The sequence below is a fragment of the Polypterus senegalus genome, chromosome 10 (assembly GCF_016835505.1).
Source record: "Polypterus senegalus isolate Bchr_013 chromosome 10, ASM1683550v1, whole genome shotgun sequence".
Classification (NCBI taxonomy): Eukaryota; Metazoa; Chordata; class Cladistia; order Polypteriformes; family Polypteridae; genus Polypterus; species Polypterus senegalus.
Genome location: NC_053163.1, coordinates 8,925,750 through 8,939,088, shown reverse-complemented (window position 1 = coordinate 8,939,088; position 13,339 = coordinate 8,925,750). Strand labels below are relative to the sequence as shown.

The window sequence follows — 13,339 nt, the reverse complement described above, 5'->3', positions numbered from 1 at the left end:
AGAGATTCTTTACTAAATTTAAAAGGGGTGAAAGCTTTTGGTAGGACTCAGCAATACAGCATGCATGAAGACGGAAAATGCCACTATGACATGAAAATAACAGAAGTTTAAAAAAAAATGATAATGTAATGAAACATTATTCCTTCAAAGAAAGGTATTATTAATAGTTATAAGACTATCCTTATGCAGAGAAAAATGTTACAGAAAGCAAGCTGTGACATGGTGGGGAAGGAACTTACATCAAGTAATTAGTTGTTTTTTTCTTTGAGGATGCACTTTCTAATCTGAAATCTGCCTAATTTCATTGGAAATCAGACCTCTGTCCATAAATGCTGAATGTTACTAAGAGATGTACAGTACTACTTAAACATAATTTAGTTAGTTATTTAACTCTGTATTCATGATGTTATTTCAAACTAATCAGTCTCTTCAACAGAATACAGTATCTTCAAATGCCATTGTGCAGCAGGACTTTCCCACAACAATTTCCCTCCTAGAAATCTTTACTTGGCCAATTTTTTGAAGATTAGAATTATTGAAAAGTGTATTGACGTAGGTGTGTTAATGGATCCCTGTCCGTTCTTGCATATGTTCTGGAAGTGTCTCCAGTCTTGGCTTTCTGGATGTCTGTTAATTTTCTGTTGACATTCTTTTACAGTATCATTACTTCCATCCTCATATTTTCCTTTTACCTCTTTCTCTTTCTTCTAGCTATTTTTTTAGGCACAATAACTGCTAAATCATCTCTAGCCTCTCACCGGAAATCTTGCGAGTCTTTCTCATTTACATCTTCGCAAGCTTGTTTTTCCAACATTATTCCTCTTGAATGATCAGTAGCATCGATCAATGGTTCAGACATGAAAGAATAATGTGCTTTTGGTGCAACTTCTGTGGATCCATTTGGACATGGCTCTTTATCCCTCTTACTACCTATATTTTATTGCAGTAGGAATGGGTGTCCTGGATCTATTTCCTTTCTAGGTTCGCAAGGACAATTAGTTTTTTCACTTTTTCAAAAGGGCACATTTTGTAGGTGAGGTGGAAGTTACTGTTAGCTGTGATAGTAACTTTTCTCATGATTATCTTTTAGTGTTATTAAAAGACAAACCTGCCAAATGTTGTTTTTGCACATTGTTGCTTTTAAAACTTCAATAAGCAGTTAACCATAGGGACGTTCAAAACTCGACTTGATGTTTTCTTGGAGGAAATAAGTGGATAGGACTGGCGAGCTTTGTTGGGCTGAATGGCCTGTTCCCATCCAGAGTGCTCTTATGTTCTAAAAAATCCACTGTACACTTTAACTGATATTAACCACAATTTAATCTCTTAAATAAAATTCAGCTGTTCATCATTTTAATCGCTCTTAAGACAAATAAAACGTATGCTAAATATTGGATTAGGAAATGTTTGCTGGCTTACTCCTTAAACATATCAGTTTTCTAATCAAGTCAGAGTCTGAGGGAGCTGGAGAATATTCAGGAAGTATATATAATGTGTAAGACGAGCCAGTAATTAATGGAGCGGGGCACCAGTCTGATTGGGCAGTCTCACTCATAAAGGATTAGTTTAAAGTTGTCAATTAACCCTTCCCTAAAACCTTTCACGATTTCAGAGAAAAACCCTGGCAAATTCTAAAAATCTCACACAGACAAACGAAGTATGTTTTAGACTTAAACTACAGATGCCAACACCATACATTCAATATTTCAAAGCAAAATAGTTCTCCTTTCAACACATAAGAATAGAGATGGACTTCTCCTCTTACCTATAACATTAAGCTGTATTTTACCCTTCCCCTCACTTGGAGCCTCTGCCACCTCACACTCATATACCCCTTCGTCTGCCATAGTAACATCTGTGAGGATGAGTGAAGCATTTCCTTCGTGCAGCTCACTTTTCAAAAGTTCTGCCCTGTTGATGGTGGTTTTCACTTCCCCTTCCTTGTATTCTGCCAGTTTCACATTTCTGTGCTTCCAGGTCACAATAACAAACGTCAGATTATTTTCCTTCTTTGCCACAGTAAAGTAACAAGGCAGAAAAACTTTGTTGTGAACATGCGTGGTTACCACTGATTGTGGAGTACTGAAATCAAATTTGGCTGATGTACCTAAAAACAAAGACAGAAAAGCAAAATAGGTGACATCTAACAAAACAGTGTTTAGAAAAGAAGCAGACCAAAAGTAAGCATTACGGGGAATATGAACTAGTAGTGTTACTCAACTTTTTGTTGAATAATTTTGTTAAATAAATTTCAAGCCTGTAAAACTGAGTCAAGCACTCCAGCGGTATTATGTTATTTGAAAGCTGGCATAAGATTTTACAATTGTTCTCTTGGCACAGCCGAAATCTTTGTATATGATTAGATGTGCCAAAAATTGTACTTTGTCTACATTGCACACATTATGAAACCTTAATATAACTGATGCAAAAGAGTATTTTTCAAAACAAAAAAATACATACAGTATTTGTAAACAGACAGCAGTATTTATGTTATCAGTAAATGTCAGATTGCAAATCAATTTACAAATCCAGTATACCATTTCTTTTTTTTGTCCATTTTTGTACGTTTATAGTGCCGATTACAATGTCTGTACTCCAAATGCAGTACAGCTCTCTAGCTGTAAAGCTTAGAGATAGAAACATACAGTCAGGAGCTGTAAAAAATAAACATTGTTTTCCTTGTTGCATCTTTACTATTTCATTTAGTGCAACTAATGACTTCACAATGAATCTCCAATATTTTTCAGTTCTGGCTAAACATGCCCCATTCACTAGAACACCACGTTATCCACCTACTGAGAATTTCTCTCTTAATGAATCTAGTGGACAATTACGCAAAGTCACCCAGTAACCTTTACATAGCAATTTCTATAGTCGTGCAGTAACTGATCTACTTCACTACCATGCTTTAATGAACACATCTCACTTTCATTTAACAAGTTCTGAAAGCACTGGAATCACGGACTCATAGAGGACATTAAATAAATAAATCTACCAAATAGTTTTTATGTTTTGTAAGCAATAACATTGTTTCTTTGCAGCGGCCGTTTTCCCTCAATATTTTCAACTTTTTGTATAAAATAATTCAATAGGCGGCAGGGGACTTTTATAACAAAACGTATTTTGACAGATCTTTTTATACCTACGATATTTAGTACTAGCGGTGTTTGCAAATTCTCCGAAGCCATAAACATTTGAAGCTGATAATACAACACAAAGCAATCAATTAAATTTTATTACAGTACACATTAGAAAGCTTAAGAAAACTGTCTTTGTATTAAAATAAATTTAAAGCCTTAAAGATGTATTTGGAAAAATTACCTTTCACCAATTGCTTAAGAATTAGGAACTTATTTACGAGTAATCAGAGACAAGTCAATTGAACAAATCGTCTCATGAAATGAAACCGACCGCCATCAATAGTACGATTGAAAAAATATATAATAATAATAACTCGTGAACGTAGGCTTTTGAGTAACACCAAACGGCAATATTTGGTATCAGGTCTACAAGATCGCTATTTAACGTTAACTCAATTCACGATGGTCTTCCTTCCTTTTACTGTACAGTATATTTAACAGTCTCGTACTGATTACTAAACGGTTACCAAGTGTTTCCGAGTATCCAGTTAATGCCACTCGTCCGTTTTTTACAGGTTTATCAAAGAAGTCTAAAACAACTGTTTTATTACCGACAAGGTTCATTAACACATAATAGGTAATAATTCGTGTTATGTGGCTTTAATCAGAATAGATTAAAATGCGATACGCTGTGTAAAAACAACCTTTCAGAGGGTTAGCGAGAAGAGGCCACAGCTACTAAACATTTCCGGAACGAGCGCCTCTCGAGATACAATAAAGACTTCATTTCCCACATAACCTTGCGTAATACAGTCATCATCAGGAGCCAGGCAGGAAATACAAGTCCTGAATAACCTGTACCGGAAGCGACGAGTATAAAACTATACTCACACACCGAGGTATCTTGAAGGAGCATAACAACTTCAAGAAGAAAAGGAGCAAAAAATACATTTTAAAACCACGTTCCATCAAAGTGAAGTTTCAGTAGGGGAAGAGTAAAAACAAAAGAATGGATTACGCGTTAGAAAATGCTTTAATGAATTGCATCTCCCCGTTCCCCTTCTTGTCCATCTTATTTATTATGACAAATTAAAAAAATATCGACGGAAACCCATAGGTAAGCACTGTGGTGGCTCAGAAATACTGTTAATAAAGAACGCGTTAAGTGGACTTAAATTTATCCGTACCACGTGACGTGATTGTATAAAATATTACAGTAGTTCTTTCTGGAGTTCAATTGCTCCTTTGTAAGTTCTTACCTGGTTGGCCTAAGCGAATGCTTTACTTTTTGACTAAGATTTTTTTTTTTTTTAATCTGCTTAATCAAATTAAGAGTTATGGGGACTGGAGTCTGTAGCAGCAGCATTGGGCCCAGGGTAGGAAATAGATTAATTTACCTTGACCAAAATCATTTTCCATATTTTAACTTGAGTATTAGGAAAAACTGACCATTATTTAGCTTATTGTAAATGCTTACTGGTCATGCTTTTTAGAGTTTAGAGCATGGTTCCTCAGTCACAGTCCTGGAGGGCTGCAGGTTTTCCTTCCAACTAAGTTTGCTAATTGGAAGGCAATCCTTACTGATAATGAAACTTGACATGTGACTGTTTTGTTAGTGCTTTCATTCATCCACGAGAAATATGAATTGCACTGTAGAGTTTCCTTCTCTGGGAACAGTATCCATGTGTTTTGTGGACCAGAACAGATTTAAATGTAGGAGTCCCTCTAATTTCCCTCTCATTTATTTCTAAACATTTTTAACACAAATACTGCATATGCACAGGTTTAAAAGGAAGCATGTTAACTGGAGAACTGCTGGTTTATTGGTTATCTGCATTTCATTGTTAACTAATGTCTCGTTAAGAAAACAGGCAACAATAAAAACTGAAATGTAGCTGCTAAAAACTAAAATAGAAAATTAAGGGCTCTGAATTGTATCAAGCAAGATTAACTAAAATTAATCCCAAAAAACGGATTGCTTTAGTAGTAAATAAATGGATTCTAATTAAGAAATTTGCTCAAGTGAAAACCTGCAGCCTTTCTGGATCTCCATGACTGTAATTGAGGACCTCTGATCTACAATGTAATTAAAATGGTCTTTGATCAATTTAAAGTGCAAACAAGGCATAGAGTTTAATAGCAAGTTTCATTATCAGGAAGAACAGAGTTCCAATTAGGAAACGGGCAGTAATTAGCCTATAGTCACTACAAACCTCCAGGACCATGACTGCGAACCCCTGGTTTCCAGTGTTATAGCATTATACTATTAGCCTGACACAATAGATTTTATTTGTCCCCAAAGGTTGCTGGAAGGATTACTAACCCAACCTTGCCCAATTTGGATTGTCCATTTGTTAAACTTTATAATCTTGTGTTTCAAAGGGATTACAAAACTGGTTAGCTTGCAAGAATTCCTTTACATCGCTGCAATCATCTTACAGATTACAATTTTCACCCAGCTTTAGAAACACTCTTCTGTTCATCAATTTTCTCACACTTTGCAGCACTCTGAAGTGATGATGCTACTAGTTTACTCATGTGGTGGCCTTTTTCTCTTGCATACTGTATTTTGCTCTGTTCTTCAAGTCCTACATTCATGCCATTCCCATAACCTTACCATACATTTCTTATTATGATACTGTACATCATCCAAGTGAAGCCTTGCCGAGTGCATTCAGCTGCATTCTCCAATGGGTCAGCTCAATTCCTGGGTCAGTTATTTTTTCATCCATATAAAGTCTACAGGGCAGCACGGTGGCGCAGTGGCAGCGCTGCTGCCTCGCAGTTAGGAGACCTGAGTTCACTTCCCGGGTCCTCCCTGTGTGGAGTTTGCATGTTCTCCCCGTGTCTGTGTGGGTTTCCTCCCACAGTCCAAAGACTTGCAGGTTAGGGGGATTGGCGATTCTAAATTGGCATTGGTGTTTGTGTGTGTCCTGTGGTGGATTGGTTCCTGCCTTGTGCCCTGTGTTGGCTGGGATTGGCTCCAGCAGACCCCCGTGACCCTGTGTTCGGATTCAGTGGGTTGGGAAATGGATGGATGGATAAAGTCTACAAACACATCTGACTTATTTACCCTTCCATCATCATTCCCCATTCATCTCTCTGTACGCACTTGTAATGACTCTGCCAATTGTTCTCCAAGTCTATTTTTTACAGAATCTTGACAATTTTCTTAAGGACAGTCCTTGTCACTCATCCAGCTCTGGCCCTCAGCCCTAGGTCCACTTTGGTTGCTCTTCACCCACAGGAATCTGGATGCAATGTGCAGCGGGGAAAACAAGTATTGAATAAATTCAGTTATGTGTAATAAAGTGAAATGACACAGGGAAAAAGTATTGAGTACACAAAGAAAAAGAGGTGCACAAAGGCATGGAAAGCCAAGAAACCAGCTGAAATCTGTCAGTATTTAGAAAGCAGTCCTGCACCCTATCAGTGCATATGAATATCGGCAGGGTTAGTCCTAATTGATGGCGTAGAGAAAGGTTTCTCATTGCCAAGGTGTCACACAAGAGGCATTTCATGATGGGTAAAAGCGAAGAGCTCTCTCAAGACCTTTGCAACCTTATTGTTGCCAAACATACTGATGGCACTGGTGACAGACACATTTCTGAACTTCCAAATGTTCCAGTGAGCACCGCTGGAGCCATAATCTGCAAGTGTAAAGAACATCATTTCACCATAAACTGGCCACAACCAGGTGCTACTCGCAAGATTTCTGACAGAGGAGTCAAAGGAATAATCTGAAGAGCCAAGGACCACTCCCAGAGAGCTTCAGAAAGACCTGGAATTAGCAGAAAACAATAAGTAATACACTCAACCACCATGGCCTCTATGCACACTCACCACGCAAGACTCCACTGCTGAAGAAAATGTATGTTGAAGTACATTTAAAGTCATAGGAGACCAAAATTGAACTCTTTGGATGTCATTGCACACACCATGTTTGGAGGAGAAATGGCACTGCACATCACCCTAAAAAACACCGTACCAATAGTAATTTTTGGAGGTTGGAACATCATGGTGTGGGGCTGTTTTTTAGCATATGGTACTGGCAGATTTCATATAATTGAAATAGATAGATAGTTTATATAGGACATTCTTGATAAGAATCCGCTGCCATCTACCAGGTTGCTGAAGATGAAATGTGGGGTGACATTTCAGCAAGACAAGCACACAGCCAAGGATTTCTCACACCACCTGAATTCTCTACTTCTCTGATGAGACCAAGATAGAACTTTTTGGCCTTAATTCTAAGCAGCATGTGTGGAGACAACCAGGCACTGCTCATCACTTGTCCAATACAGTCCCCACAGTGAAGCATGGCGGTGGCAGCATCATGCTGTGGGGGTGTTTTTCACCTGCAGGGACAGGACGACTGGTTGCAATCGAGGGAAAGATGAATACGGCCAAGTACAGGGATATCCTGGACAAAAACCTTCTCCAGAGTGCTAAGGACCTCAGACTGGGCCGAAGGTTTACCTTCCAACAAGACAATGACCCTAAGCACACAGCTAAAATAACAAAGGAGTGGCTTCACAACAACTCTGTGACTGTTCTTGAATGGCCCAGCCAGAGCCCTGACTTAAACCCAATTGAGCATCTCTGGAGAGACCTAAAAATGGCTGTCCACCAATGTTTACCATCCAACCTGACAGAACTGGAGAGGATCTGCAAGGAGGAATGGCAGAGGATCCCCAAATCCAGGTGTGAAAAACTTGTTACATCTTTCCCAAGAAGACTCATGGCTGTATGAGCTCAAAAGGGAGCTTCTACTAAATACTGAGCCAAGGGTTACTTAGGACCATGTGATATTTCACTTTTTCTTTTTTAATAAATCTGCAACAATTTCAAAAATTCTTTTTTTTGTCTGTCAATATGGGGTGCTGTGTGTACATTAATGAGGGAAAAAAATAATTGAAATGATTTTAGCAAATGGCTGCAATATAACAAAGAGTGAAAAATTGAAGGGGGGTCTGAATACTTTCCGTACCCACTGTATTCATAGTTTTGTAATTTTACAATACACTTTATACGTAAGAATCTTTAGAATACTGCCAATTCTTCTCTCTTTTGAACACAATACACCTCCTTACGTACTATTTAAATTCTGCCAAGTATCCTTTGTAGCTCCACATGGTATTTGTCATTATTGCATTGAACTACTTAGTTGTAAATTTCATATTGTATTGAAATCTTATTGAATCTGAAAAAGACTTCTATTTGTGCATGATGCTGATGACATTATGTACAGTAAAAGAATTCACCAATTTATTAGAGACCATGACATCCTTTTACTAGCAACCTTCAACACAGACACAAGCAATTAAACATGTACATTTATTAAAAAAAAAAGTGAAAATTGAAAGAAAAACACTTCCATTTATAGAAATTTCAGACCTTATAAGTACTGAAATACACAGAAAGAAAAATTCACTTACCAAAAAGAAAAAATAAATAAATAAAATGAACAAGCATGAATGTAACATTCAAACATACTTAACTAGCCTAATTTTTATTAATAACAATCTTATTACACCACACTCCTCTCGTTTTGAAACTTAAATCTCTGCACTTTGATGCATTTCACTGATGATTAAATCAATTAGTACTAGAGAACTTAATACTGAAATTTGTACACAAATTAATATTTTCATAGACACAAATGCATTTCCAGAAATATTTTCAGTAAACACTGGAGAACTACTCATATGCTTAAACAGACCAAATTTTTTATACAGTACATCAAGAAAAAAAATGGAATGTACATCTTAATTATCATATGCCCTATACAGATATCTTGAATGCCCTCATTATTTTGCACAGCTTCACATCGGGTATATTTTAAACTCCTACTTTCACCTAAGCCTTAGAAAGAAGAAGAAGAAAAAAAAAAATTTCCCCACCAATATGATATTATTAACCTCCTTGCTAGTAATTACGTACCTTATTTATAAGGATATAGCGGGTTAGTTAATGGATGGATTTATAAAAAAATATAAAAAGATTACACTGGGGCCAATAAATTTCAACCTGAACATTTAGCTACCAGAATTTGTAGCATATATTCAAATGTATAAATATTTCTAAAATTAGACTCGATTGCTAACACCCATACACTTTCTTCAGAGAGAGGACCAGTCACTTACAGTGCAAATAAACTAGTATATACTTTTGAGATATGGGTGATAAGGAAATACCCACCTGTCAAAAAAAAAAAACATGATGCTATGGGGAAATGTGAAATATCAAATTTTTAAATTACAGTAAATATTTTCAAGCCCACTTTATCCATTTTTTCAAGATGTAGACCAGAAAGAATCACTTTATACAGTTACTGGAATTCAGAACAAACTACCAACTCATATAGTTGAAACAGAAACCTTAACATTTAAGGAGTAGCTGAATTAGATATTGGGACAATTTAGCAATTAGCTTAACAAGCTGTATGGACTGAATAAATAGTCTTGTCTCATTTGTCAAATTTCTTATAGACTTAAGTACCTAACTCAGAGCGTGAATGATAATGAGTTACTTGACTGAAAACCATTCCAAAACCATTAGATGCGTCCAGAGGTTGTTTCTCTATTGAAAAGCCCAATCACACAAACCCCCACACAATGTAGTATTTATAATGTAGACGGAAATTTGAAGCAGGTTCTATTCATTTTGCCATGCCCTGTCCAGATTTAAACTTTTGCAGTACACTGTTAAGAATGCATTTTATTATTGTGTTTTTATAGAAGATGCTACCTTAAAAAAATACTTAGAGCATGCATTTTAGCTATATATTACTTGTATGGGATGCATTTTCTGTTCTGAAATATAACAACAGGTTGATGTAAAGGATTACAACAGTACAAATGTGACAATCACCTAAAATAGTAATATGCTCTTACAAATTTAAATAATACGGAAAAGGCTGGTAATGAAATGTTGGGCAGATTTAACTGCCATCATTGTAAAAATGTCTGATTTTCTCATTTTGTGTCTGAGATAGGAGAAAGATTTTAGTGGAGGTAAAAAGGCAGGAAGAAGGTTGGTGACTGGTCAGAGAATGGATGTTGTTTTGGTAAGAAGTACAAGTTGGAAAAGTGTATTGCCAGAGGAAGGATAGCTTTTATGGTAGAAGGGAGAATGCAGTTAGATGGACACCATACATTAGGGACTAGAGACTGAAATTGAATGATTTTGAACTCAAACTCACCCCACCCAACTTCAAAACTCTTGCAAATTTTATAACGTGCATTAAATACCGTAGAAGTTTTGAATTCACTTTAATAGACTTTGTAGACCCTAAATTGTCCTGTAACTTTGATTTGAAACAGTTTTCAGGGTCACTTAAAAACTGTAGTAAAAGTAGTTTTCACATACGCACTTGCTCATACTCAAAAGTCCAAGCATTTTAGATTTGCAGTACAACTGACATATTTGATTACAGTTGGTTAATGTGTTCATGACCACATTGATGAATGGACCTGTACAGAAAAAAAAAAAAAATCATACCAGGAACAATTTAACCATACTCCAAGATGTGTAAACAGTGTAATAAAATCAAAATTCTGAAGAGGTTTACCTTTCTCCTTCTTGTGTTAAAATGTTACTGTCAAATCTACAGTATTTGTAAATCATAATAATCTTCCTGTTTATTTGATGAGTTTCATTATGAGTGGTTTGAGCCACTTGTCAAGCTTTGTCTCATGTTGCTAAAAAATGTATGGCATAGTATTGTTTTAAATGGATATGCATGTAAAAAACTGACTCAAGTGTGGCATTTTTCACTCTAAAAAGAAAATGATATCACGATTTTATAATTTACACTAAATTTATTATGAGTTGGCAATACTTGAAGCCTTTTCTTAAATTGAACAGGTTAATTCTGCCAGTTATATTGTATGTACTTAGCACAAATACCATGAAATATTTTAAATACATATCTAAAGGATAAAGTCAATCGCGTTCTACTAATTATGCATATATAAAATAATCAGCTAAACAGTGCAAAATTTTTCTTCAAAATTGTACATCATATAGTAAACATCTTCATATCATTTTTTGTCCTCATCTGGAGAATACAACGATGAGATCCTCATGTCAATACAACCAATTTCACATCAAACAATGTACATTATGCACATCCACTCTGCTTAGAATAGCTGTAGTTCAACTGTCCAGCAGTTTAGGAGGTCAAGGGTTCGCGTCACATGTCCTTCAGTGGACTGGAGAATGGGCTACTGGAGAGGCCAGGAGTTCACCGCACCATCCATATATATATGGTGTTAGTTTCTTCTGGTGAAGTGCGCATGCGCGGGGCCACACGGCACGTGTTCAGTCTCTTCCTGTGCAGAGAGAGAGAGACACACACACAGGTGCGTGCGCGCGAGAGACAGACACACACACACACACAGGCGAGACAGACAGACAGACACAAACACAGGCGCACGCGAGACAGACAGACACACACACAGGCGAGAGAGACACACACACATACATACATATACATATACACACACATATATATATATATATATATATATATATATATATATATATATATATATATATATATATATATATATATATATATATATATATATATATATATATATATATATATACACACATACAGTACAGGCCAAAAGTTTGGACACACCTCCTCTTTCAATGTGTTTTCTTTATTTTCATGACCATTTACATTGGTAGATTCTTACTGAAGGCATCAAAACTATGAATGAACACATGTGGAGTTATGAACTTAACAAAAAAAAGGTGAAATAACTGAAAACATGTTTTATATTCTAGTTTCTTCAAAATAGCCACTCTTTGCTCTGATTACTTTTTTCCTCTCTCTTGGCATTCTCTCGATGAGCTTCAACAGGTAGTCACCTGAAATGGTTTTCACTTGACAGGTGTGAAAAATAGACAAACCACACGCTGTGGTGCAATGGTAGAGACTTCGCCTCTAGCTCCGAGGTTCGATTCCCAACAGGGGGTACACTGAGTATGTACGCGTGCTTCCCGATTCATTTTACCCTCGCATCCCCTTGGTTTGAGACTAATGAAAAATAATGCCGTTTAACGCAGAAAGACAGATCACCAATTGAAGCTTTATGAATAATGAATACAAAGCGCGTTCCTAAGACTGATCGGAGGCAAATTTCATTTCAAAAGACTACCCGACGGAAGCCTTGGTAAAAGCGTGGTTTTGTGCAAACTGTCCAAATACAAACCTGATTGAAAGAAATTATAATCAAATCCTTGATGACAGCAACACTCATAACGGTCACAAAACTATTACATTCACAATCATGTTACGTTATTTTTAAAATGTTTCCTTTTCTTAGCACAAGCACAGCTGAGAAGCTTCGATGCATGTACTCCATAACGCGTTAAAAAAAAATAACGCATTTAATCACACTTTCAATTCCAAGCAAAGGGGAACTTTTGTCAGTGCATGATTTCCTGGTACATCGATTACATTGATGCACACATCACAGCTACAAAAATGTTGGAGTCGGAATAAAGCGCATTCCTATGACTGATCGGAGGAAAATTTCATTTCAAAAGACTACCCGACGGAAGCCTTGATAAAAGCATGGTTTTGTGCACACTGAAAAGCAAGCAAAAGTAGATGCATTACAGAAAGCGGACTTTGTGGCTCTTACTGGGGATCATTGGACTTCCTTGACCGTTAGTAATTCTAATTACATCAAATTAAAAAATGTTCAATGATCACACTGTTTTAGCCTAATGTACAAAATAATTTTGGCTAAGGTTACTCAGAGTTTAAAGGTGAAGTTGGTCAAATTAACTTTTATGTTTCTGACTTAGAAGATTAGAAGAAATTTTTGTTATTATTATTTAAAGACAATACCATTCTGAAAATGTAAAGTACTTAAAATACCACTTTATTTTTAAGTCTGCCCAATTTTAGCCAGGGATGATATTTTTGTTTCTGTTTTGAATTGAAATGCAGTTTAAAAGCATTTTTTTTTCAGAAATTAAAAGAGCTTGAGTTTACAATATTCATGTCCATGTCTATTATTTGATTCTGTCGCCCACTAAAACCCTTTTAAATTAAAAAAACATTTGCAATTTGGGGAAAATTTTCATGTGTGATTACATACGATTAATCAAGATTAATTATTACACAGCCTCTAAAAATTAGATTAATTTTTTTAATCGAGTTCCACCCCTATATATATATATATATATATATATATATATATATATATATATATATATATATATATATATATATA

At 36.1% G+C, this 13,339-nt stretch overlaps 1 protein-coding gene across 2 annotated transcripts in view; it reads right to left on the bottom strand.

Annotated features, from left to right (window-relative positions):
- The window catches only part of LOC120536670, a 60,339-nt gene that overhangs the window by 39,173 nt on the left and 7,827 nt on the right, over positions 1-13,339 (bottom strand). For both annotated transcript variants that reach the window (XM_039765104.1, XM_039765105.1), the window contains exon 2: positions 1,766-2,107. In XM_039765104.1, coding sequence (XP_039621038.1) covers positions 1,766-2,107 — 342 coding nt within the window. The remainder of the gene's footprint in view (positions 1-1,765; positions 2,108-13,339) is intronic.